The sequence below is a fragment of the Tympanuchus pallidicinctus genome, unplaced genomic scaffold (assembly GCF_026119805.1).
Source record: "Tympanuchus pallidicinctus isolate F22 unplaced genomic scaffold, pur_lepc_1.0 scaffold17, whole genome shotgun sequence".
NCBI classification, from domain to species: domain Eukaryota; kingdom Metazoa; phylum Chordata; class Aves; order Galliformes; family Phasianidae; genus Tympanuchus; species Tympanuchus pallidicinctus.
In genome coordinates, this window is record NW_026294690.1 from 2802040 (window position 1) to 2828082 (window position 26043).

The 26043-nt window shown below is 46.4% G+C and overlaps 1 protein-coding gene across 1 annotated transcript in view; it reads left to right on the forward strand.

Annotated features, from left to right (window-relative positions):
- The first annotated feature begins 450 nt into the window (after nt 1–450).
- The window catches only part of DNAH1 (dynein axonemal heavy chain 1), a 72521-nt gene continuing 46928 nt past the window's right edge, over nt 451–26043 (forward strand). Inside the window, exons 1-21 of the mRNA XM_052678572.1 lie at nt 451–889; nt 977–1154; nt 4117–4369; nt 4938–5010; nt 7289–7463; nt 9026–9173; nt 10648–10780; nt 11326–11496; nt 12012–12261; nt 13497–13654; nt 14464–14675; nt 15682–15980; nt 16974–17124; nt 17831–18024; nt 19099–19324; nt 19741–19860; nt 20523–20605; nt 21665–21806; nt 22310–22465; nt 23527–23725; nt 24983–25236. Of these exons, the coding sequence (XP_052534532.1) occupies nt 4157–4369; nt 4938–5010; nt 7289–7463; nt 9026–9173; nt 10648–10780; nt 11326–11496; nt 12012–12261; nt 13497–13654; nt 14464–14675; nt 15682–15980; nt 16974–17124; nt 17831–18024; nt 19099–19324; nt 19741–19860; nt 20523–20605; nt 21665–21806; nt 22310–22465; nt 23527–23725; nt 24983–25236 (3357 nt within the window). The 5' untranslated portion in view covers nt 451–889; nt 977–1154; nt 4117–4156. The remainder of the gene's footprint in view (nt 890–976; nt 1155–4116; nt 4370–4937; nt 5011–7288; nt 7464–9025; nt 9174–10647; nt 10781–11325; nt 11497–12011; nt 12262–13496; nt 13655–14463; nt 14676–15681; nt 15981–16973; nt 17125–17830; nt 18025–19098; nt 19325–19740; nt 19861–20522; nt 20606–21664; nt 21807–22309; nt 22466–23526; nt 23726–24982; nt 25237–26043) is intronic.

Consider the following 26043-nt stretch of genomic DNA (forward strand, 5'->3'; position numbering starts at 1 on the left):
CACCTGCCCCCCACTTAGTCATTATATGTTCTCCAGGTGGAGTTAGGTGTGGTGGCCTAGGATGTCCATAGGTACATCAGCTCCACTATAAATAACCCCTGGGAGGCAGGTGGTCTCTGCTAGTGGATCTGTGATGGCTCTGTAGCAATGGTGGCTCTGTGATGGCCCTATGGAGTCTCTGTGCTGACCCTGTGGTGGTGGTGGTGGTGGCAGCTCTGTAGTGGCAACGCTGTCCCTGAGATAGCTTGACGGTAGCTGCTATTCCCTTTTGATGACACTGGTGTCTTCCTAGTGGTGTTTTGGTGACAGCGGTTCTTGGGTGATGGTGGGAACTCAGGGGTGGGCTGGTGGTGGTGGTGGCACTCCATGGCTGTGCTGGGCGCTCTGTGGTAGCAGCGGGGGCAGCCAGGGCTGTGTGGTGGCTGTATGGTGGCAGAGGTGTTCTGTGGTGGCTCTGCCAGTGGTTGTGCGGTGGCTCTGTAGCGACAGAGGGGCTCTTGATGGCTCTGCACTGGCAGAAACGTTCTGTGGTGGCAGAGGGATCTCTGTAAGCAGTTCTCTGTTGACACAAGGGCTGTCTGGTCGCTCTGCGGCGGCTCGTTGCTGGCAGACGCGTTCTGCGGTGGATCTCTGCTGTCTCCGTGCTCGCTCCGACGTGACCCCGTGGCGGCACAGCGGCTCAATGCCACCCGCCCCGCGTCCCTCCAACCGCAGCCGCCGCTCGCACGGCCCGGGCGGCCCCGACGAGCCCCTCCCGACGGATGGTAGCGGCCGCCCCTCCCCTAACGACGGGACGCCGGTTAGCAGCGCTCAGCAGCGGCTCTCCGCGAGACGGGTACGGCGGGTCGGCTCCGAGAGGGCCAGGGGAGCGGAACCGGGCTCGGGTTCGGTGAGGCGGAAGGCAGAGGGGCGGATGTCAGTCGGCAGCCTTGCCTAGGGGTCGGCTCGGTTCTTAAGCGCTTTTCTTCCGTCTCAGTTTTTAGGCCGTTTTGAACGCTGTGTGGAAGGAAAGAGGCTGAGTCCGTTTTGTTGACGCTTTGGACCGAAGCAGAGAAAGACGCAGAGGCAGCGGATCAACCTGCTCCGCCAGACGTTGGAGACACGTGGGAGGTTGACTTGGAGGATGTGTAAAAGCCCGGATTTGCCGAGAAATTGTAATTATAGTTTTGCCACGATGAGGCACAGGCACTGTCACTGACGTACCGGCTGGGCCATTAAAACGTGCTCTGGTTTAAATACCTCCATTTAGCACAGAGCAGCATGCCTGTGTAGGTAGGAAAGATGCTTTTCAGGTGTGAGAGGGCCTGACTGAGCTGATGTTCAGGCAGGAAAGAGGAGGTTTTCCAGGCTTTCTGTGGCTAAAATGGGAAGGCTTGTTGGCTTAAAGCTCTCCTTGTCGGCAGCTCAAACCCTGACTGCTCGGAGAGTTGTGCTCCAAGCAGTGGTGGCACGCAGCTGGAGTGTGACACAGACAGGGCTTGTGCCAGTGTACAGCTTTGCTTCAGCATCTCTTGGGCAGCAAAGAAAACCCTGAGCACTGTCTGTTTCACGCTGGCTGAGGTTGCTCTAGCAGATCTGTCTGAAACCTTAGGCTGCCAACAGCCTTGGTAACACACAACGTGCCCTCTGCCCAGGCATCCGGGGCCACCCTAGGGTGAAGATTTGGGAAAACATCCTCTGTTATTTCTGGGGGAGCTGGAGGCTAGGGAAGAACTGGTTGCTCACAAAAGGCCCCTGCACACAGCATCTAGGCTGAGTAAAAGAGAGTGGATCTCACTTTTTAAACCAATACAGAGAACGTTCCTAGAGCTGTTGGGAGCACCAGCTTCCCTGCTGAGCTCTGGGAGGAGTGCTGGCCAGAAAGAAGCATTCCCTTTGTATTTAGCAGTTCTCTCTCTCTCCACAAGCTGTATCATGTACAGACAAGCTGTTTTACTCGTATGCATGTTTGGTAACATATAACATGTTGGAGGCTTGCTTTTGTTGTTTATTTTGGGTGTGATGTGTCAGTTTGGTGGCAGCAGCTCTAAACACCCAACCCTCCCTCTGTGCAGCTGCAGGTGCATGGTGGAGGCTTCAGAAGAGCTGGAAACCGAGGAGGGTTTTGTCTGATTGTTGAGAGGAGGATTCAGGGTTTTGTGGAGGTGTGAGTGAACACACAGGGATCCAGGCAGAGATTGCCAGTCTTGCAAAAAGGCGAGTAGACTCAGGGTTTGGATGAGCCTTTCCTTATGGAGATAGCTTTGGAATTGGATGGGCTGTGGATTCAGGTCTTAAAAGGTCAAAGTACTGCAAGTTGCACTGCCACCTCCCCTCTCCCAGGAGGGATGCTCAGGTGGGCTTTGTTCCGCACTGCTGCTGGTTGGTGTGCCCAAACAGCCGGCCTGATGGAGCCCAGCAGTGATTCGGCAGGAATCCTTGGATCTTGGCCGATACCAATCAATCCTGCTGGGCTGCTAAAATAGATATGGCCAGAGCATAAAATAACTAATAAAACCAAAATCCTCCATGGAAAATTCATTCTTCAGGGTCTGAAGTTGCAGTTCTTGCGCCAGAGAGAAGCTAGGAGGAGAAAGATTTGAGGTTTTCTAGCTCAAAGGAGGGGAGGGAGTATTATTGATCTTGTCTCCCAGACCTCTGCAATCTGTTTGCTGTGTGTCACTTAAAGGATTCGCATCATGGTAACCTTGATTTATTATCCGATTTCTTTTTTGCCTCAACCTCTCAAAATTGTGCACTGGCTTGAACCTACGGTAATAAACCTGCACAGTTGTTCCCTCTTATCTCAGGCATGCATGTAATGCTTTCTCCGCTGTGTGTACCTGATTCATTCGTGCAGATGGACAGCAAGGTGAAATTCAGGGGGGAAAAATTCCCTTCTGACAGAGAGTGTGGGATGGGCATCGTTTTCCACTCCATTCATTGCAATCTCCAAGTGAGAACAAGACTCCAGGCAGGCACCACACCAGCTGTGGCCAACAAGAGCAGGCAGGATCTTTGTAAGGATTAGCTGCAGCTGTGCTGGAGGACCCCCGTTTAGCAGTCTGTTGCAGGGACTTGGCCTCCAGGAGTGACTGAGGTGGATGCATGAGTGTTAGGAAGGGTGCAGGGCACAAACAGCCTCGGGTAGGGCTGGGTGAGGAGCTGGGGTCTAGCCCTGAGCAGGAATTAATGAATAAGCTGTATCACACTCCAGATATCCTTGAGAGACACCACAGAAGGCTTTGACTCATAATTTATAGGGAAAAGCTTGGCAGGTTTGTGCACATCGTTCTGTCAGTACGTGTGTTGCAGGCTGGAGGGGCTTGTGTCGCTTTAGCTCTACTAATTAGTGACTGTAGTCACCTCTGTGTTTAGACAAGTCTAAAATCAAGGGCTGCATTACCATCCTGTCAGAAGTCTGAGGGCTGCTCTTAATTAGTATCTCTCTGTGCATGAAGGTTTTTATAAAATACAGCCGTACAGCTGTGATATTTGCCTGGACTTGCATCTCCCAGAGTGGAAGAATAGGAATTATTTGTGAGCTGAGATCACCAGCAAAAATATCCCCTGCAGGAGGAGAGAGAGAGGGAGAGGAGCTTCTGGCTATATTTTAATATTCGTCAGGCAATGCTTAAACATCTCTCCTGAATTATTTAAATGAAAAGGCCAGGCCTCACATCTGGGAGCTGTGTTGGTATCCAGGCTGTGGCCTGCCCCCACTGGAGTCAAGTGTGACAAGGTTTTTAAGGGATTTTGGTGCAGCAAAAGTAGCACTTCTGTTGTAGTCCCAGTTGACTCAGATCCTCCTGGCAGCCTTTAGAGTGCTGCCATGATCCAGGAAGCCCCTGCTGCTTCAGGAAAGCGGTTTTTCATGTGTATGCTGCTGGTTTTCCCCTCTAGAACCCATTTGGCATAATAAAACACTCTTTCCCCAGGGTTGCTGAGCCATCCAGTCAGCTGTGTGAGACTGATGGCCCCCAGATCATGAAGGCAGCACTTGGTACCCAAGCAGGGAGTCGAACCAACCTTGTTACCCGCTCATCTTAGCAAGCCCACAATATCCAGCACAGTGGGAGGGTGTGGAGGAGTGCCAAGGATGGAGTGTTTAACTGGCTCAATGTCTTTTCGCTCTAGAAAGCCCAGGATTGCATTGCAGTGTCATTCTCCTAAAAAGATGGATGAAGTAAACAAGGATTTGATGAATTCCCTGGGCAGGAGCCCCAAACCTCCCAGTACCAGCCGTGAGGCTTCATGTCAGAACCACAGACCAGGAAGGCGTTTGTTGCTTCCTGATAGCTGCAACCAGGGGGCAAAAAAGTCCTCAACTGTTAGACAAAAGGCTTATAGTTCTGGTGTCCCCACTCCAGAAGCCTCCAGCATCTCAGAGGTAAGTGCAAAGAGCAGTTCTTTTTTCTACCGTGGACTTTCTTAAATGAAACAAAAACAAGCTGCACCTGGTGTGGAGAAACACGGCTTTCATCCCAGCTCATCCCAGCCCTTCAGTTCTGTCAGAGGCCTTTGTGCAAGTCCTTGACCCTTACAAAGTGAAGCCTTGAGGTTTTTCCTGGTCATAGATGTTCTGCTTCCCTTATAGCCAGTGCTATGTGAGTCTTCATGACGTAGCTGTGTTTAGGTTACCAGTAAGGCAGGCAAGGCAGAGCAGTTATGACTGCAGAAAATGTTTGGAAGTAAAACCCTGATGATTGCTTACCTCATCAACCCTCCATCCACAATTTGAGTTGACTTCAGGCTGCATTCTGCTGGCAAATCCCCTTCTCTGTGCATTGGCCTTAAGTTTCCAGGAGTGTGTGCCTCTTCTGGTTGTTACTGACAGTCACATTTATCCCTAAAGTTCTGGTAAAGTGAGTTTCATTGTCTCACTCTCTGTCTTGACCCAGAAACCCCCCCTCCCGCTGTGCTGTAACTGCTCTCACATTTCTCTCACTGCATTTCAGGCTGTTTATGCTGCACCCCGTGCGTACCCTTCTTTGCTAAATCAGGCGGACCTCGAACAGCACAGCCCTAAAGGTAAATACACTGAGAGGTGGTACAGCAGGATATGGGCCATAACCCTTATGGATGCTTACACTGAGTGTGCTCACAACTAGGCTGAGGCTATAGCTTAGTGCACTGCTTTCCTTCCCCTGCCAGTGCCAGGAAAGGTGCTAAGATGCCTGAGTATCGCCTGAAAAAATGAATTTCATCTAGAGGTAGAGGAAAGTGATCTGACCACATGGTAAAACCATGCTCCCTTTTCTCCCCCAAGGTTTGGGTAGAATATTTTCACCCCCAAGGTTTGGGTAGACTGCACTGCTGTCAATGGGAGTTTGTTGTATGGTGATTGGTGGTGTCATATGCCAGGAGAGCACTGAATTTACACGTGTTATCACTGGGTATGGAGCCAGCAATGCCTTTTCCCTGCCTATCCAGAAACTGGACTCTTTAAAGCTGTATTCAGTAGCTGGATACCCATAGCCAAAATCGTGGTTCTCTCTCACTTATTAATTCTGCACCCAACTGTGTCCCAGAGTGCAAAGAGCTGCAAAGGCTCTTTGTGCATACTGAGCTGCTGGTCCCACCTGCTTACAGGAGTGTGTATTATGGGTGCACAAACATAGGCACAGAGCTGAATGATCTGGCAGGCCTCTCCCTGCCCCTAGAGCCTCCTGGGGGATGGATCATAGGCTGGCAGCGTGGGGAGAAAGTGTGCATGAGAGAGGATTTTAGGGCTAGAGAAAGATGGTAAAAGTATATACTACCTTCCTGTGTTTGGAAGTGACATTTATTTTCATGAGTGGGGACAAATGATTGCATCCTCAAGTGAGTCTTGACAAGACAGACTCATCTCTAATGAGTGGAGACAGATCTCTATTTATGATCTGCTGCTTCTTCAAGGAGGAAGAAGCTATAAAGCTGGAAATGTGATGCAAATGAAACACTAAGTATTGACATAAATAGTTGATAATGCACAAAGTGCTGTAATGGATGGTGCCATGGATTTTGTAACAGTGGAGTGACAAAATTGGAACAGCTGTGCTCCCTGGCAACAAATATAAATCAGGGCCGTTCTGTAAGGACCCCAAGTGAGAGATGTGTGTGAGGTTAAAGGAACTGCAGTAAACATCTTAGGGATTCCTCAAAATCACCGTAAGCTTGAGTATTGGTGTAGACCATGCAAATGTTAGGATCCTGCTTATTCTGTTTAAGGAGTCCTTCCTAAGAGAATGGAATAGAGAAGGGAGTTGGGTCAGTGTTTGTCTCCTCTCTGGGTGAGCAGACAATGCACAGCTACAAGGGTCGTGTTGGGGCTGCATAAGAAAGGCAGGTGGCTGCAATAAAGGACCCTCTCTGTACCTGATCATCCTGAAACGTGTCTGGCTTCAGCACTGTTGGCTGCTGTACACAACTGCTTTGAATTCGGTGGAATTCACCCTGATGCAGGCAGGAGCACATGTAGCAGGGTGAAAGCCTGGCACCAGAGCTTGACATCCACAACAGTGGCTTGTGAGCCAGAACCTGAAGCCAAGTCAAGTATTTACAAATATCAATGAAGAATCAGCAGATGAAGAGCTCTTGTTCCACCAAAATCTATTTTTGGTTCAATGCTTAGCTCTGTCTAGGGAACAGTGCTTTTTAAAGCTTGCATGCAATTACTTAATTTAGGTTAAGCTTCAAATTCCCACTTTGCTTCTGTTCTATTCTTTGCAGCTTGTTTAGCAATGTAAACAATTTAGTTTACTTGTGGAGTAAATGACACGGTTTAATTTTAGCCAATTCTTGGAAATACATACTTCTTGCTTTGTGCACGTTTCCATTGAAAACTCTTGGCCAAATGGTGAGACTGCTAGCTGTTCTACTTTGTGTGGATCTCAAACCACTGCTGATGTGAGTGGGACGTGTGTTTGAGCAGTAACTGAGGAGAGGTTCGTCCCAAGTAAGGTGTGAGAAGGATCTGTAGCACGTGAAGATGGCCTGAGCAGTTTGTTCTCTCCTGCACTCTTCACAAGCCCCTTATGGCCATCTCTTCAAAGTTCCTCCATGTTGTCTCTGAATCTTTCTCTCAGAGCATCTCAGGGAAGCAGGGGAATCCCACCCCTTTCTGAGGCTGCTCTAGAGACAGAATTTTGTACGTGATGGTATTGGCAGCGTGTGTCAAAGCTGGGAATGGAAACAAGTTCCTCCCAAGCCGGGTCAGTACCCTACATACTAAAATTCGGTACAATCACTCTCAATAGAGGCTTCCATGCCATGTGTGTGGGTGTGGAGCGATGGCTGGTGCTTTCAGACCTTTGTTTCTGTCTCTCAGTCACGACTTTCAAGATGCCTGAGGATACTGTGAATCTTCTGGATGCACAAGTGATTGGACCAACCACTGAGCACCTCATCCAGTCCGATTTCCCTGAACAGTCGTTTAAGCCCAAAGTGCAGATTGCCTTCCAAACGCTTCCAGGGCAGTGCCCTCGGAGTATTGAAATAGAGAGGTGAGTGTAGCAGAGATACTAAGTCACAGCTTGAAGCAGTGATGGAGGATCTGGTGGGAAGACAGGGCCAACCCAGGGGCATGCAATGTACCCGAGTGGCAATGTACCCGAGGATCCCCACCCCTTTCCAGACCTCATTTAAGGATTGGCAGTGGAGGCAAGGGGATTTTGCTGGAGCTCCCTGTGTACCTGATGCTTTCTGAAGCTAAGCAGCTTTTTTCCTTCATTTTTGTGCCCACAGCTATTGCATCTGAGCAAACACTTTGATAGAGCAAATTCTCAGCTATAAAGCAGTGTTTTTCAACATGGTGACCACTACTAGCTATGCATTTTTAATTTTTTTTTGCCAGCACTGAACAAGAGCCTGCATTGCTGTGTTTATAACAATCTGCATGGCTGTGTGGAACGTGGCTTGTATTTCACACTGCTGTCACCTCTGCTGAAATGCACCATCCACTGACTTGCTGTGCTGACATCCACTGTCTGGTGTCCATAAACATTCAGTGAGTGTCAATGAATGTCAGCGGGTGCCATTTTTTTCCACGTGGAGGAATTCAGTGGCACACTTTTGTTTCATGCACCCTTCCATGTCAGATGCCATTCTGTCAGACTGCTCCTCTGCAGCCATCTGCCACGCAACAAAAGCACTTGCATTATTGGTGGGAAGGTTCAACCTCTCCTGATGTCCCACTGACATCTGTTCCAGTGTAATAACGTAAGAGGCATTGCTTTCAGAGCAGCCCTGCTGTGCTACTGGTCTTTGAGTATGTGTATATAATTTATAAATAAAAATACATGTATGGGAGGGCTGTTCAAAAAATTTTTACTGATGGGGTGCACAACCTAAAAGTTTGGACACTGTATGGGACTTGTATCACTTCTGAGCTCTCAGACAGCACTTGCTAACTTAGAATTACTCATCATCATCTTTGCAGTAGAAAAGCTGCACAAGTTCCTGCTTCTTCCTGGCCCCAGTGCTCCTTGCAGGTTTCCTGCTGCACATCCATGTTCTGCCTGCTGAGCCAACTGTATTGAGGGAGTTGTTGAAGTGGGTCTCTGAAGTGATTTGCATTTGACAAAAAATAAAAAGGAGAAGGGGGGGGGGAAAACAAACAAACAAACAAAACAACCTCGTAAGTCTCTTTGGAGAAGAAAGCAAGCTGCTGGAAAAATATTTTAGATCAACCCTGATAGGATCCACAGAGTAGAACACTGACATAGTCCTCTATGTCCCTGAGAGTGTTCTGTGATCCAGCTTTCTGTCACTGTGGGGCTGATCCAGACAGCAGCTGCTTTGGATTGAAACCAGGTGCATTTCCACATTGCCTTAGATCAGTGCCCACAGCTGACTCAGGTAAGTTACTGTTGGCAATAGGAGTGGGCTGGCAACGGAGGCTCCTGCAACCCTGCTTTCATTGCGTTGGGCTGTTAGATTTTAAAGCTCTGATGATGTCCTTTGCCTTCTGGGAATCCTGCTGCATCCTGCTGTAAGGGTGTGCAGCGTTACAGGTTTGGAAGCCCTTCTGGATGTGTTAAATGGTCATTTATCCAATTCCCAACAGGAGGAGACAGCTGTATCTCACCCTGGATATCACTCAGCTCTTAGCCAGCGAGGGGATTGACTCCGATCAGCTGATACCAAGGCACTGTGATCCTGACAGCATACCAGCTATCGAGGAGAAGAAATATCCCATCCGCCTCCCACTACAGGTAGGAGAGCACATTTGGCACTTGTGATCTCGTTGCTTACGCTGCACGATGTTTCTGAGGATCACAGGATACTGATTTGACAATAACAATATTAAGTGCTTTACAGCAGGCATGTCCAAACTGCAGGCTGCATGCAGCCTGGCACTGTGGCCAGCCCCTGCTCTGCAAATAAATAACAATATAAGTTTTGTTACTTTCACCTACATTAACTGTGTAATCTATTTTGTGAAGGCTGCTCCAAAGGCGATGCCTCCTTTTTTATTCTGTTGGCCCATGATGTCATAGGCAGATGTTGGTGGGATGGCAGAAGAGATTCAACCTTCCCACCTGTATTCCAGGACGTGCTGTTGTGTGACAGATGGCAGCAGAGGGGCAGTCTGCCAGAATGGTGTCTGTCATGGAAGTGCACATGAAGAAAAGGTGTGTCATTGAATTCCTCCATGTGGAAAAAAAATGGCACCTGCTGACATTCATTGACACTTGCTGAATGTTTATGGAAACCAAGCAGGAGATGTGAGCACAGTGAGGCAATAGTTTGTGCAGAAGTGACCCACTGCTGGTACAGGTTTTTACAAGTACAGGCTCTTGTTCATGGTTGGAAAAAACGCAGTTAATGGTGGCACTGTTGAAAAATGCAGCTTTGTAGCTGAGAATTTGCTCTTTTGAATAGTGTTAGTGTGCTCTTGGTATCTGCTGCCACTTTCATGGAAATAAATAGGAGGCATTATATGCAGCCCAAGACCACACTCAGTATGGCCCACACAAGCCAAAAGGTTGGACACCCATGCTTTAGAACACTGGGCCCTGAAGGATATCCCCACGATGGTGAGCATCTTTTGCAGAGTGACCACATTTTCTGTTAAACTAATACTCCTTGAGGATGTTCCACAGTGTCGTTTGTGCTGTTATTGGGTGTTTCTGAATGCAGTAATCAGCAGAATGTGTGTGCAGAACTAATCCACGTGCTGATCTCTCCCTTGGGGAGAACTAGAGGTGAAGATATTGCTGTTTGGGAGAAGGCTGTTGGTCAGATATCAGCTTTTGCCCTTAATTGCTTTCACTTTTAGTGGCCTGTTCAGGAACTACAAACTTCTACAGCTTCCTCATGAGAGGACTGGGCACTGATCTCTGCTCTCTAGTGAACAGTGATCAACCTGAGGGAGCAAAACGAAGCTGCATCAGGGAAAGTGTAGATGGGATGCTGTAAGAAGATTCTTCACTGTCAGGATGATAGGGCATTCGGAACAGGATCCTCAGGGCAAGAGTGGTCATGGCCCCAACTTGCCTGAGTTCGAGACAACACTTTCATGCATAGGTTTTGATTTTAGGGTGGTCCTCTGTGGAGCCAGGAGTTGGATTTGCTGGCCCTTGTGGGTCCCTTCCAGCTTGAGATGTTCTGTTGTGCACGCTGATTTTTCTTTCATTAAATTTTGTACCACGAAGACTTTATTTCAGTCACTTTGTGGCTTTTTAGATCTTTGACAATGAAGAATATGACTGTCGAACTCCAGAAGAGTGGCTCTCTCTAGGACTGGAGCCAGGATCTCGTGACAGAAAGCCAGTGCCTGGGAAAGCACTTCTACCTACAGATGATGTACTGGGACACGGTAAAGCCTGAATGAGTTACTTCTCAAATGCTGCTTTGCTAACCATTGTTGGGCCCATTCAGCAGAAGGGAGTGTGTAGTTTCTGATGAATGCAGCTCTGAATAGCAGAAAAGCAATAGCTTGTACTGATCAGGTTCAAGCAGTCAGAGCAAGAGATCGAGGATCTTGATGGCTGCCAGTCCTGCCCTAGTCTGACTGTTTCCTTATTTTAGGTGTCTGACTTCTTGCTGTGTGTATGTGTGTGTGTACAGTTGCCCTGGGGAACATCACACCTGATCACTCCTCAGAGGAGGAAAATTGAGTGCTCTGGGGTGTGCAAATAATTTGAAATGCTATGTGGTGAAACTTGAGTTAGTTATTCAGTTATCACAGCGGTATTGATCCGAGATTGACAGAGATTCAAGCTAATAAGTTGATTTCACTGCAGCCTTATCACTCTGATCAGGAAAGTCTATTTGCTATAGCCATCAGGAAAAGGGCTAAAAAAGCCCTATTAGGATAGTTAGAAAAACTAACCCTGTTTTAATCCTTGATTCTCTTCTCAGAGGACCCCAACAGCCAGAAGTTAACCTACAAGTGGATTGATGTTGGTGTTCTGGATTATGACAAGCAGATGAAGCTCTATTTGGTGCATAAGTTAGATAAAAATGGGTTGGTGCGTGATGAAGAAGGGAGACCCATCCTTAATGGAGGAAAAACTGCAGAAGGTGGTGCAAGTAAGGCTTTGGGGGAACTGGCACATATCCTGAAAGGCAGTACGTTACTCACAATGTTCCTAGGCAGAGATGGGAGTGATGGCAAGAAGTCATTTAATCCTCTCAATGTTATTCTTGACACGTATCTGTTTAGCCTGTCCTGAAAAACCTTCATGGGAGAGACCTTCATGCCTCATTTTCACAACCTATTTGAGGGCTTCCCTATGGAATTCCTACCTTTTTCTGTCTCCCCCCTTCTCTGCCTTCGTAACAAGTGAAACATTGGTCTTTGAGCCAGCACCATTTTGGGGGGGGTCATGGGCAGATTAAGATCAAACGTTCACCTTTTGAAAAACTTGGAGATGCTGCTAATTTCATGCTCCTTGCTTCCTGCTGTCCTGACTTGGTCCTTCACTTTGATCTCTATTAAGCTGACCCAATTACGTTGTCCATCAAATAGCTGCTGTCAGCATTGCGAACCGTTCTGAGTTTTGTGTTCCCTGTAGGATTTTGTAAACCTTATTTTCATTTTTCAGAAAGAGCCCCGCTGCTGCCATGTCAGTACTGGGTGCCACGAGTTCATCTGATGTTTCTGGCTGAAGATCCTCAGGTGTTTGCACAGAGAATAGTTTCTGCCAACTTCTTGCGTAAAAAGACACAGATGCTGCTCCTGTATCACCTGTATGTGGACTGCATGCCTACAGATGGACTAAATAGCATCAGCGAGACAAGCCTGGAGAAAATGAAGCTGTGGGCTCTGCATACACCCAAACTGAAGAAGAACAGGTAAAATATCAAGTACCTATCTTGGGTCTCAGCCTTTAACCAGTTAACATTGTAGGACTTCATAGATTGATGGAACAAGAGGCACTTGAGGCAGATCTAGAGCATCCAGCTCAGCCCATGGGTTTCACCTGGTTTTCAGCATGTGCAAATCACTCTCTTACCCAGAGAGTCACCAGAATTAAGTAGGATGAGAGCCCCAGTGGCATCTGTGCAGGATGGGTCATCTGTTGGTGTTCCCAGGTGAGGGAGATGCACTTTGCATGCAGATCCACTGAGACATCCTTGTAGCTGCAGTTAAGTGACCTACAGCAGCAGAAAGTAGGACAGAAATGCCCTGGTTGAACTTGTTATCTTCCTGAGCTTCTGGTGGCACAGATCAGTCATTTCTCAATTAATCTGCAGACCACCATCTGTCTCCAGAGAAATGGCTGTTGTCTGCTGGTGACGCGTCTACCTGTTAACTGCTCTAATAAACAAATCGAAAGATCTGCACAGGCTGAAGCAAATGGAACAGAAGATCTCCACCTGAATATAATCAAGTGTCTCTCTGAGGTGCAGTTCATATCAGGGAGGCGTTTTAAGAGTCCCTGGGTTGATGAATCATGAGCCATTAGTGGTGTTGCTGAGAATCAGCCATGACTTATTGCCCTGCTCAGAGACAGGAAGGTGTGAGGGGCTTCATGCTCTGCGAACCTTGGAGGTAGAGCAGGTGAGTAATTAGGCTCTGTCTGTGTGCAGAAATATAGGCAGAAAGAAAAGTGCCATGCCTGCCTGAGGTGGAAGCTGACAATTGCCTAGGTCAAGCAGAGCAGGGCTTCAGCACCTACATGCATGTTCTAGCTGAGGAAACTAGAACATATCATAAATGCATAGATGCTCAGCAGGAGGCAGCTGGGGGGATGTCCCAGATAGCCCAGCTCTTCCAGAATTGCAAGCAAGCTTCTTCAGTTCTTGGTTATTTACACCTCTCTCTGTAATGCTGCTCAGTCTGCATGCCCTCAGTGGAGATTTTGCATTGATCTGAAAAGACACTTAAGAAAGCTGCAGTCCTAGTTTCAGGTCCTCACTTAAATGTCTGATTGTAAGCTCTGCTGGCTGTTCCAGCTGTCTTAGTGTGTAGTAAGTGAGCAAATACGGGAGGGAGGGAGGGAGGAAAGGTGGGTTTTGCAGTAGAGCTACAATCTGGCTTCTGTTCTGACACTGTGGGTTACCATTGTTTCCATGTCTTGTAACAGAGTGTTAGGCTGCTTGGGCTGTCTGGAGAAAGAAGTGAAATTAGACTATGAGCGCGCTATGAACAGGATGATCTTTGACAGAGCAATCACTTCCAAACCTCAGATATTTTCTTATGTCACCCTGCCAGACAAAGAGGAGAGGAAAGTACCAGAGAAAGGTATGGGAAATGGTGGAGCAGTTTGAATGTGGCATGCTTGTAGAATCTCTGTGATAGGATTTGTGCTTTGTTGCAGAAACTCTCAGGTTCACAGTGGTGATTAGTGCTCATAAGGGACAGCAGGAGGAAATGTTACCAGACTTTTGAGTATGCCCCCTCTTTTTTGGGGTGTACTTGCATGTTCATGTTACCTTCCTGTAACACGTTATCATCCATCATCTAAGCTGCAGTAAATCTGCACCCTCAATGGCACCAAATGCATGGTGGTATAATTACCTGTCTTTCACTGCAATAAGCTAGGACTGACTTCCTTCTGTTTGCTGTGCTCGGCTGTGGCATACCTCAGACATGGAAGAACTCAGGCTCTTTCAGGCTCTTTCAGGCTCTTTCTTTCAGGCTCTCACACTTGTGTGACATGACTACATAAGAGAGAGTATCTTGTGCAATAAATCTTCCAAAAATTGGAACACCTTGACATGGCTCATAAGTAGCCTCTCACTGATGACTCAGCTGTATCTTCAATGAGGAGATTTTGCCAGTCCTGTTCTCTCAATCAAGGAAATGTCATGAGCCAAAGTTTTGGGAGCATTGAGGACCACGAGTTCCTCTCAGCCCCTTATGGAAGCGTTCAGAAAGTCACTGCTGCAGAACAGCCACTCTTTCATCCAGCCATCTACTGAAACTGCATGAGTCTACCTGGGGCAAGTCCTTCTCACAAACTGTGTCCTAAAACAGGGCTGTACTCTTCCTCCATAGCAGAAACTGAGATGCCCTTGCAGGCAGTAATGTGTTCTTTTGTTTGTTGCCAGGGCTCATCTGCATCCCAGACTATCCTTTTGGCAAACAGCAAGCAGCCTTCAATTTTGTCTCGCTCCTGACAAAGCCAGAAGCCGTCCTCGTCCTTTTGCAGGTGCAAGATGAGTGCAACAAGGCAGCTTCCATGTCTCTGTTTAACACAAGCTTAGCTGAGCATGTCAGCTTGGAGGAATTTGAAGAGATTCAGACCCAGACCTTCACTCAGGTGAGAGGAGCCGTAGGCCCTCTAGGCAGCGTCAGCCAGTGCTGTCCATGAGCTTGGTCATGCCTCAGTCAAGTGGCCACATAGGGCTGCAGAACCCCTTTTTCCTCTTCCTTTTCTCATGCAGATTGCAGTCCTGATTGGCAATTACAGGTTTCCCATTTGCTTTTATTTCCCCATCCCTTCAGCTGCAAAGCATAAGAGCTCTGATTTCTCCTGAAGGCTCATGGGGGTAATGCTTTCCTACACTCTATGTTCTTTATGTACTTAATTAGATTACTCCGCTTGCAATGCCAATAGACTAGGACAAAAAAAAAAATTGCAGCTCTGTAATAACTCTCACCAGAAGATTTTCACGCTCTCTAAATGAGGACAGCACTTTGCACACTGGAACATGGCCATGCACAGTACACAGCTTACTGATGCTTCTGCAGTAAATCGGGGCAGAGAGCAGGTATGGGTCCTTCCCAGTTCCACGCTGCTTCAGCTTGGCAGTGCTGTCATCTGCAGAGTGACTGAGGTTGTGTTATTGCATACAAGCAGCAGCTGCCTGTGGAGCAGAAGTGACACTTGGTGGTATTTTAATAAAAGAAAACACTGCAGGCTGCTCGCTGCCCTTGGCTACTTCCCTCCTTCTCCTCACTTGTCAAGAGAAGACAACAGTGTGTCCTTTACTTGCTCATCATACTGTCTATGCAACTTTTTATGAGAGACCCTGACACAGACAGCTCCAGGGATACTGCTCAATAGAAAAGAGAACAAAAAGGGAAGACTGTATGAAAAGAAAGAACAGAGCTCTCCTGCTTTTTAATATTGGGCTTTCTTTTTGTATGTCTATCAGTGAAGGTGTACGCTGAGGCAGATGCCACATGTGTGTGCATGGAGAGCCACCACAGCTAAAATAGTGCTACTCAGTTACTTTGCACAGAGAGACCCAGCTATCCCGACCATACTGCTTTTTCATCAGCCCTTGGAAGATGACACAGTTCACTTTGTTTCTCTGCCCTAGGTGCAGGCTTTTCTCAAGGATACTTGGATCAATACGCTCACGACCGCAGTGAAGATCGGCCTGAGAAATGCAGGCAAAGGCTGGTACAACCTGGAGCAGAGCAGCTGGGATGTCTACCAGATGTCCAAACTACGTAAGCTGATGGAGCGCGTCAAATTCATCCTGCAGGACTCGGTGCGCTACCTGGTGCAGAGCTCACTGCTCAGATTCATCCAGTTTTTGCTGGATGCTTGCCACGGTATCTTGAATTGCTCAGAAGATATGGAATGGGGAGATGACCTCATCAATAGTCCCTACAGGTAAGGAAGGGAGAGAAAAGAAGGTCAAAGGATGGAAAGAGCAGAAAAGTGAAGTGCCGTTGCCTTTCTGAGTACTGTCGTTGCAAGCAAGCTTTGCACTGCAGGAGGGGTTTAGGCTGCTCCCTGCTCCCCCACCTCACATACTCCCATGGGTCTGGGAGCCTGACACAAAGATTGTCGTTCTGCTAGTACAGATTTCAAGTGTACTTGATTTAGTGAGATGAGACAGCACAGCAAAACCAAGGTCTGTTACCTTACCTTAATGTTCCAAAGACTAACCATGTCCAGCGTCCTCAAAGGAGCAAGTAATTACTGCTAACTACTTATTGGAGGCCAGGAAGAAGAATGCAAGAGGCATTATGGATGCTTAATTCCATTCTTGTGTTAAAACTCAAGATTAAGATATGTCCTAAAGAATACTGAATTCAGTCAAGGTGCCCACATTTTTTTTTTTTCCTCTGGGTATTTTAAAATTAAAAAAAAAATAAAATAAAATTGTCATTTTAAAAGGAGAGGTTTAGAAATAGAACGTTTTGAAGCTGAAGCCACTCATGTGGGGCTTTTACCAGAGACTTTGAAACCAGTGGAAGTCTTTACGCTAACTTCAGCTGATCGTGATCTGGGCTGGTGCCACGTGAGATGAGGAAGTGCTCCATACATTTCTGGGAAGTGCATTTTGGGAGTGTTTTGAAAAGGATGAATGCCTGCTTTGAAAAGTGTCTGCAGGTCTTCTGCAGGTGCTTTACGCAGCTCTACAGGGTGATCACTGTTGGGGGTCTTAGGATGTCATGATTGCCACTTCCTTCTCCCTGCTCAGATGAGAGGTCTCAATGCCCTTACTGGTAACACCAGAATGCAGTTTTCTTGTTTTGATCTGCATAGGGGTGTCCTCCTCTTCTCTGCTCTCATCTCTTGGTGTTTAGGTATTAGCATCAGTTGTGTACTGTCGTCTCAAAAAACATCCCTGCTCTTCCTCGTCTCCTCCCACTGCAGGCCTCGAAGGAATCCAATCTTTGCTATTGACCTCGTGCTCGACGACAGTGGTGTTCACTTCAGCCCCCCAGCAGAGAGTTTTAAGGAATCCCTCCTTTCTCTGTTGGACAAGGGAATCCTGGTGACTCACGCTATCCCACAGCTGGAGAAGGTGACTATTCTGCATCCATAGTGATACAGCTGTGCAGGCTGTATTGCAGCTGGGCATAGACACCCTCAAGCCTATACTGAGGGAGACAGCTGCAGAAGTCGGTAGCGGGCAATCCAGTTTAATTAGTTTGGGCACATCACTGTGCTAATACAGTTCTAACAGGATTTCTCCATGCTGTGCACCCCTTTATTTTGCATGGCTTCTGTTTTTGAAGTAGCAGGTTCAATGGAGAGACATTGCCAAGGGAGGTGGTGGAGTCACTGACCCTGGGGGTGTTCAAGGAAAGGCTGGGTGTTGTGTTGAAGGACATGGTTTAGTGGGAGCTATTGGGAATAGGTGAACAGTTGGACTGGATGAGCTTTTAGGTCTTTTCCAACCTTGGTGATTCTATGATTCTATGATTTTATGTCCTAAGTAGCCTGGTTGTTTTGAATTCATGGCAGCTAGCAAAAATAGGTTCATAAAGGAACTGGCACCTATTCCAGTGCCAGCAGTGTGGTGCAGATCTTTTCTGCGTATGTATCCTTCTCCCATTTATTATAAAAGACCAAGCTCTCTATATCCTTCTCTCTGGGGTGTACCATGACACTGGTAGAATAATTTCTGAGGCACTGTAGAAGGATGACATCCCAAAGATGCCACCTCTTCTTTGGGGACCGTGGTTGGCTGTGCTAGTCCCGAAAGAGCTCTATCCCTCCTCTTCCAGTACGTGGTGGAGAACATACCTGTCACAGGGACACCCTTTCTGGAGTCAGTGGACCTTCATGAACCAGAAGTGGAAGAAATGCGTGTGGCTGTGCAGTCTGCCCTTCAGAAGGCACTGATCCCCCTCCAAGCCTATGCTAAGAAATACGAGAACTTCCTGGAGCTCCATAACAGTGATGTCCAGTTCTTCCTGAAGTAAGTGGTGAATCGCAGCCGTGCCTCTGAAACAAACAGCAAACCTTCTCTGAAGCTGTTGTGTGGATGCATGTGAGAGTGCAGGACCTGTTTTGAGCCCACTAGTCTGCATGAAGTGTCTCAGATGCCCATAACATCAGAGGCAGCCTTCAGCCACAGGCAGTGGTCCGTGTTTTTAGAGGAAATTGGTGATGGCAGTGAGAATTTCTTTGTGCTTAGAGCAGTCACATTCCTGACATGTTTGTAAGTGTAATTGGAGATATTAATGGCCCTAAAAATGACTCATGCTGTTTGAAAATCCAATTAGCATGCTTGACTCTGACCTCCTTCAAACACTGTCTGTTCAAGCTGATAACATTCTGTAGGAAGTAATGTTTTCTTCTGTTTCAGCCTCATTGTTTTCACTGCCCAAGCTCCTCTTTACACCTATGCTGTCCTTTAGTCTCCAGTTACTTTATGGTCTTTTTTTGGCATCTTTTCTCCAGTCAGCACAAACAGTGGAGCTGAAGTCCCATTTTCTTTTGTTATTCCAAATTCAGTAACTTACAAATGCTGTGTGACAGGCTCCTATGTCTTCCCAGAACACACTGTTTTCTAATCTTCCCCTGTTTATACCTGCACTTTAATTTTGGCTCTACCTCTCCTCTTGCCTTAACACCTCTTCCAGCATTCTTCCACTCCTTTCCTGCAGATAAATTATTTTTTTTTTGCTCATATTCCTCTGTTGACACACCTATTGTGCTCTAAAATCCATTGTAGGTTTGTGTCTGTCCTGTCTCTTCCTCCCCTGTAATGTTCCCCAGCTGCACACCAATTCAGTGTCTTCTTGTATTTTATTGTGATATAAACACACTCCTCACTCCCTATGCAGACATGTCTAAAAGGCATTGGTGGCCTCTCAGTCTGTGGCTACAGAAGTTGTATGCATTCAAATAGGATCTGTTCTAGTAGCTGTGAACACTTTATTAACTTCATGTCTTTGGGTGGGCATGTCTGGACATCTTTTGAACAGCAGGGGCATTCAGATAAACTTAAGGGCTACGTGATTACTTTTGTTGGTGCTTTTACTTGCAGAGACTACCAAGAGCAATGTCCATCTGCCCAGGAGGTAACGACTATAGTGAACACATACTTGTCTGAAAAGGAAAACCTGGACAATTCTCTACCTAGTTCTGTCATCATTGGTCCCTTCAGTGTCAGAGTAGAAGGCGTTAAGACAAACTTGTCCAAAAAGTACAGTGCACTTGCCACTGCCATGTTGGACTTACTGGCTGAAAACCTCCATGCAAGGGTGAAGAATGTAAGTCACCTGGTTTGATCTGTTGCCTGTCAGTGTCTTGTCCATCTGCTTTTGAAATTGCTGTGTTTGTGAGATGGCCAAAAGGCAGCAACTGAGCCCGTATTAATGAGAAAGATTATGCTGGAGTTATTTGTTAATAAATAAAGAAATCAGGAGGAGAGATGCACAGACTCAACCAAAAGATGATTTATGTGCCTGACAAAAATCTTTTGAGATGTAAGTCCCCTGCCATCTTATAGGAATGTGTCTGTGGATTGAGAACCTCCACCTAATAGGAGGCTGAAATATCCTTCTAGTTGCTCTGAAGACGACTGAAATACAGACAGTTATTGCTTCCAGTTCTCAATGAGATGAGGCTTGCTAGCCCCATGCTGAAGCTGCACACCTGATGGTCTTTTTGCTTCGTCCTCCTGCAGATCTGCGATGCGTACAGAGCTGTCAGCTCGAGGATACGTGAGGCACCACACAATATTGAGGAGCTGACTGAGCTGCGGGAGTGGATGAAGGCAGTCCCTGAGCAGCTGGCTGTGCAGGAGGTAGGGCATGCTCTTCCCATGGGCACCAAGGGCAGTGGGGAGAAAACTTGTTAGTGCAATGTTTGGTGTCTCAAGCAAAAATCCATTGTTTTAAACTTACTTGTCTATGTATGCAAGGCCATATGATTCCTAGCTATCAGAATTGTATTTTTAAATATGTATAACACTAAAAAACATTGAAAATTAATACTGCTTTCAAGAAAGCATTCCTGCTACCAAATGCTTATAGTGCTTAACTAATTTCTTCTAATAGGACACCTTAATGCTGAGTTACCCCAAAGCAGTTTGCTGAGTAGGTCTCTTTCCAGTTGTGCACGATAAACAAATGCAGCAAGCTGTAAGCTGACTTGTGCATGCCAAGGGAACAACCTGGAGGATAACCCAAAGCTGAAGGATAACCCAAAGCTGGAGGATAACCCAAAGCACTCCACTTCTGACCAGCACGTTTCACTCATGTAGAACAGAGAGAGATACGGTGGCTTGATCATTAGTGGAAGGAGAGCTTGGAAATTCATTTCCACTGTTCACACAACAGAGAAGCAGCCTTCCATCCCATTAAGCTTGTGTGACTAAGGCCCTCCAAAGGCACCTCATGAAAACGGTGTTGGGATTAACGTGTTCTAAAGGTGTCTTTTTTGCTCTGTTTCTCTCACCGTGTGCAGGAACTGATTTGTGAAGTCATGGAAGATTACAAAGTCATGGAGGAATTCCTTTACAATCTCACCGAGGAAGATTTCAATGACAAGTGAGCACGAGTGTCATTCCTCCCACTGTCAAAGTGGGACGCTTTGCAGCAATTGCTACTCTGAGTGCTTCAGGGTCTATGTGTCTATCAAAAGCTCCAGCAGAACCTTTAAGTGCCACTCTGCTATATGAGCACTGAATTCTTGAAATGGAGCTTACAGAGAAGCATGGACTCAAGCTGCCTTCAGGCCTGGGCCAAGGCAAACTGGTAGTTATTAACCTGTTTAAACATATTAAAGCTCTTCTGTCTTGGTTTTTTGGAGACCTTTGCACAGTGCAGAAAAAAACTAACAGCCCACAAACAAAAACCCACAGAAACTCCACAGAGAAGCAGCTCAGCTCTAGCACAGCTTAGCATTGGGTCTACTGGCCAAACCTGGCACGTGCAGCACTATTAGGTGGTGGCTGCATCCCCAGGAGCTTGGCAGGTCCATGGCCTTGAGTGTAATGATGCAGAGCTTGCATCTGGCGTTGCACAAGCTCACGAGTCCAAATGGAGTAATAGTGAGCAATGACTAAGTAAGAACCAAGAAACATGCCTTAGAATAAGCAGCCACATTGGACAGCCTCTCCTATATCTGCATCATGCTTCCTGGAGCACTCTGCAAATGCCAGGGCTTCACTTTATCTGGGTTATCCTGGTCTCTCACTTCCCTGCTTAACAGGAAACTGGTTTTATCAGTAGTCCTGAAAAGCTAAAATGCAAAACTCTCAGCCCATTTGTTCCAGTTCTTTGTGAACACAGTCAAAGAAAGACATTCCGTCTGGATGCCTACTGTTGTTTTGCTGTCTTCCTGCTTTTCAGCAAGATTACTAGATTTGTACCTCTTAAAAAGACCCTCCACCTCTCTTGAGAGTTCTCAAATTCAATAGCCTCATCATAAGGGCTACAAAGAAACAAGAAACTGGGAAGATTTGTTTGTCAAAACCACATGAATTTCTGTTTTTGTAAAGCTTCCCTGTTTGGTTGGAGTCTGCTTTCTCATTCTGTTCTTTTCAGCGTTTCAAACATATGCTCAAAAAGCCTCTCTCTTTCTCTCATGGCATCATGTGAGTGCAGGTGGGCTGCAAGTTACTGGCCCCTGAAAATAGCTGTGCAGACGGAGGCTGTTCAGCTCCAACACGTGCAGGATGAAGAGAGATTCCGTGAAATCCAACTAATGGATCACAACATGTTTGAAGAGAAACTGGAGGACATGAAGGTATTAAACTCCTGACAATAAACTGTCCAGAGATGGGGGGGCTTCAAACATCTTGTGGTTACCCATGGAAAACTTCAGATGAGATTTAAGTGATTTTAGGTCTATGTATTATTGGGCCCAAAATTATCCAAAAGAAACCTCTGCTTTTTATTGTAGTTGGGCTTTCATTTAGGACTTTCTTTTTTAATTTACTTTTTAATACAGTACTCTTCCTGGTGAAAAATCAGTGTTTTCTGCAAAAGTAATACACAATATTCTGATTCTTGGGCATCACAAGCACTTCTTTCTTATGTACTCAGTTCCCTACAAAGCATCTTCCATGATGTGCTGCCATCAAGGGTGAAATAAGAGAAGTCAGGGAGCTCACCTTGCATGGAAGACCCTGAAACAGGGGCAGAGTTTGGGAAAAATCTTAACTTTGAATATAATGAGCACACCAGGAAGCTGAGATTTGCAGAACTCAGGTTCTCAGCCCCACCTCACGCCTGCCTTTTCTCTTCCAGCTGACTGTAGGTGAATTTTCTGTCCAGGTGGACATCAGACAAGCTCATACTTTGGCTAACGAAGCAAGACTGGTCGGGAAGCAGCTGAAGGAGCTTCAGAATTTAGCAATTCTCTACAACAACCGGGAAAAAATCTTTGGGATGAAAGTTACTAATGTAAGTATTCCCATACCTAGAGAATCCTAACCTGTATTGGGCCTCCTGGGTAGGTAGGTAGGTAGAGCAACTAATAAGTCACAGTTGCTCCAGAAGAAAGTCTTCATGCTCTTCTGGGTTTTCTGATGCTGACTAGGGGCACTCCTTAATCCCATAGAGTGGCTGTGCTGCTCTATCACTCCGTGCTGAAGAAGAGCTGGTCCCAGATGAGTGTTCATGACCCTGACATCATAGAATCATAGAATGGCCTGGGTTGAAAAGGACCACAATGATCATTTAGTTCCAACCCCCTGCTGTGTGCAGGGTTGCCAGCCACAAGACCTGGCTGCCCAGAGCCACATCCAGCCTGGCCTTGGATGGATCCAGGGATTATATTGCCCTTTCTACAAGAGATTTTGGGTGTACGTGCTCAGACTTGAGTGATGTTGATAGAGGAGTCAGAGAGGTGGGTCTCAATGCAGCAGATAATATGCATCGATTTGTGTAAGGCAGTTACTGCAGTTGTGTGGATGTAAATGACAGTGGTTGCATAGTGGTGAGCAGTGGTGGCTCAGATGGTGACATGTTCTCCTACAGCAACAGTTTATATGGTTAGAAATACTCATTTTTGCCTGTGGCTGTTCAGCTGTCAATGTGTCACTGTCACCCACATCCAACCCAGTCTGGCTGCAGAGCAGAAGTGAAGCTTACACAGTGCTTTCCTACTTCTCAGGCTGTGATTATTTCACTGTAAGGACCCAAATTCCCATATGTTCAAAAGGAAGTGCACTGTGAGCTTCTGAGTGTACGTGGGCTGCCCATCAAGGCCTCTTCATTCACAACAGAGCATTTGTAAGGAAAGTTGGGGGGGTGCTTTCTATCCCAGGTGTGCTGCAGCCTGGCCATGTAATGCCCAACTTTGCTGGTTGCTCTTTGTTGGAATCCATGTTGCTGTCCCAACAGAAGACAGTCTGATGCATCCTCTTGAAAGGAGTAGTTTTCTCATTGCTTGCTTGAGGTTCAAAAAAGAATTGTGCCCTTTTTAAGCCTTTTGACATGCTTTTTTTTCTTTCTTTCTAAAGTACAAGAAGCTATCCAGGATGGTGAAGGACTTCCAGCCATATTGTGATCTGTGGACTACGGTGTCAGACTGGCTGCACTGGTGTAAGAGCTGGATGGAAGGTCCCCTCGTTGAAATTGAAGCTGAGCAGCTAGAAAAGAACGTCAATAACTCTTTTAAGACAATGCAGAAGTGCGTGAGGCAGTTCAAAAACTCACCAGGTACCTGGATTGTGTGGGGAAAGGATGGTGGTGCACGTATTGATATGAAGAACATCACAGCATGCTCAGAACAGGGAACTGTAAGGATGTCACATGAGTGTGTGGTGTGTATTGGAGCCAGCTGAGAAACTGCTCATACGGCTTTTCTCTTTATTTTTTTTGTTCTTTTTTTTTTCTGTAAGTATGATTCACATCTAGATGCTAGTTTTGCTGCTTCAAGTACTAGTTTGGCATAGAAACAACCACCCTCCAGATTACTCTTATACCTAATTCTCAAGACAGCACTGAGATAAGAGCCATCCTCTTATGCTGCAGTTTGTTTCACTCTGTACAAATTATTAAATATTATCTAGTTACTCATAAAGAATTAATATGTAGTCTGGTGGCTAATGAGAGGCCAGAGGCTCATGGGTTTAAAGCCTTAGTTAGGTCAGGCAGGAAAGAGATTTGAAGCTGGGTGCTGTTCTTTGGCCAATCTTATTTCTTCCATGGGCCAATTAATTTAATGGAAAGTCATAAAAGGATCTTATTTTAAAAAAAAATAAATTGCTGGGACTGGAAATAATCTGTAGAATGCAGGAACTGTTTTTCTTCCTATGCAAATGTATATGAAATATAAATGATCTCATCCAGCCCTTGCAAGTCACATGAAGATCTTCTTATCATCACCCCTAGTAAAAGTGGAATTGAGTGTTCAGTCACAGCTTAACTTCCCATTCCTTGATGCTGGGAGATCCGTTGGTCATTCTTTGGAGCTAGTTCTAAAATCTACCAGATGGCTTAGATTGAAATATATTTTGCAGTGGGAAATTTTTGATTCATCCTTTTTAACTTGAACTCTCTCTTAAACAATGCCATGAATCAGCCCCAGTGGAGGAGGTGATGAGTGGATGCGTAACTATGAATCATTATGGTAAACAGAAATACTAAGAATACCTGCTGATATTCGTGGCAATATTCCCTTCCACCTGGTGTAATGTGTGCTTTGGCCTTGAGCCTCCTTGCCTTTGCATGCCACCAGCAGGGATGTGGGGTGCTCACATCCTCGCTGCCACTACGCAGCACTGCCATGCAGGGTCTTTAAGCCTGCATTTTTTCCGTTGCTTTCTCTCCTGCTGCTTTTACCCTGTGTCTCCTGCCCATACCCTGTGTCTACAAGCACCTCAGGCTTTAGGTAACTTTTGTAGGAAATTAAGGCTACTTCCTCACACGCTGTTATTGCTGATGGGTTTTTTTTGCCGCTTCTCTTCCTGAAAGCATGCCAGGGGGTGGCAATGGAGTTCCGAGACAAGATTGAAGAGTTCCGACTCTACGTCCCCTTAATCCAAGGGCTGAACAATCCTGGTATGAAAAGGCGGCACTGGGAGATGCTGTCAGAAGATACGAACATGGATATCAAGCTAGAATCCAATCTGACGCTTCGTCGCTGTTTGGAGATGAACCTGCAGGACCATATTGAGAGTATTACCAAAGTGGCTGAGATAGCTGGCAAGGAATACGCTATTGAGAATGTGAGGAGAGAGGGATTTGTGTCCCATTGTTTGTAGGGATATCTCTGTTGGACTTGTGTTGAGCAGCCATTCGTTGCCTTGGGTGGCACTCATGTGCTTCCAGAGCTTTATGTGCGTTCTGCAGCACATCTCAGGAGTCCCTTAGAGATGGGAGCAATGGCCACCTGATTAAATTTGTGCACTGGAAGTTATTTTGCTTTGCAAGGAACCTACAGTTGCAGCGTGACAGCACTACCTGATGGCTATGTTGATCCACTGGTTGGTTCCCTCACCTCACTGTGAGATTGGTAACTGTTCAAGTTAAAATCAATCGATTGACAGTGTTCTGCCTGCCAAAAGTCATGTCAGGAAGATTAGCTGTGACTAGAAATGGAGGTCGCAAATCCTTCCATGTGGTGAATGCGTGCAGGGAGGATTTGCTGGCTCTGGAGATTTATAGGCTGGATAGTCTTCCAGTTTCAGTTCATCAGTGCTGATGTGATCTAAGGTGGTATTGATTGAAAATCATTACTGTATGGCAGTTTTTGTACTCTGAGATCTCAGGTGAGTTCCCAGTGGATAGCTGCCCCTTCCACAAAGCCATCATAACCATTATCCTTAACAGAAACTCTGCTGGCATCCTCTGTGCATCCAAGTAGTATCAGTGATGCTCCGGATTCTGAAACTGCCTTCTCCTCTCCAGATGTCCTTTTAGGACAGCATCAAGGCGTTGAGTCCATGGGCAAATGGATGCATTATCTACACAGCTGCAGTTTTCAGTGAAATCCAAGGGCAAAAATCTGTCAGCAGGCATTAGGAGAGATGTGG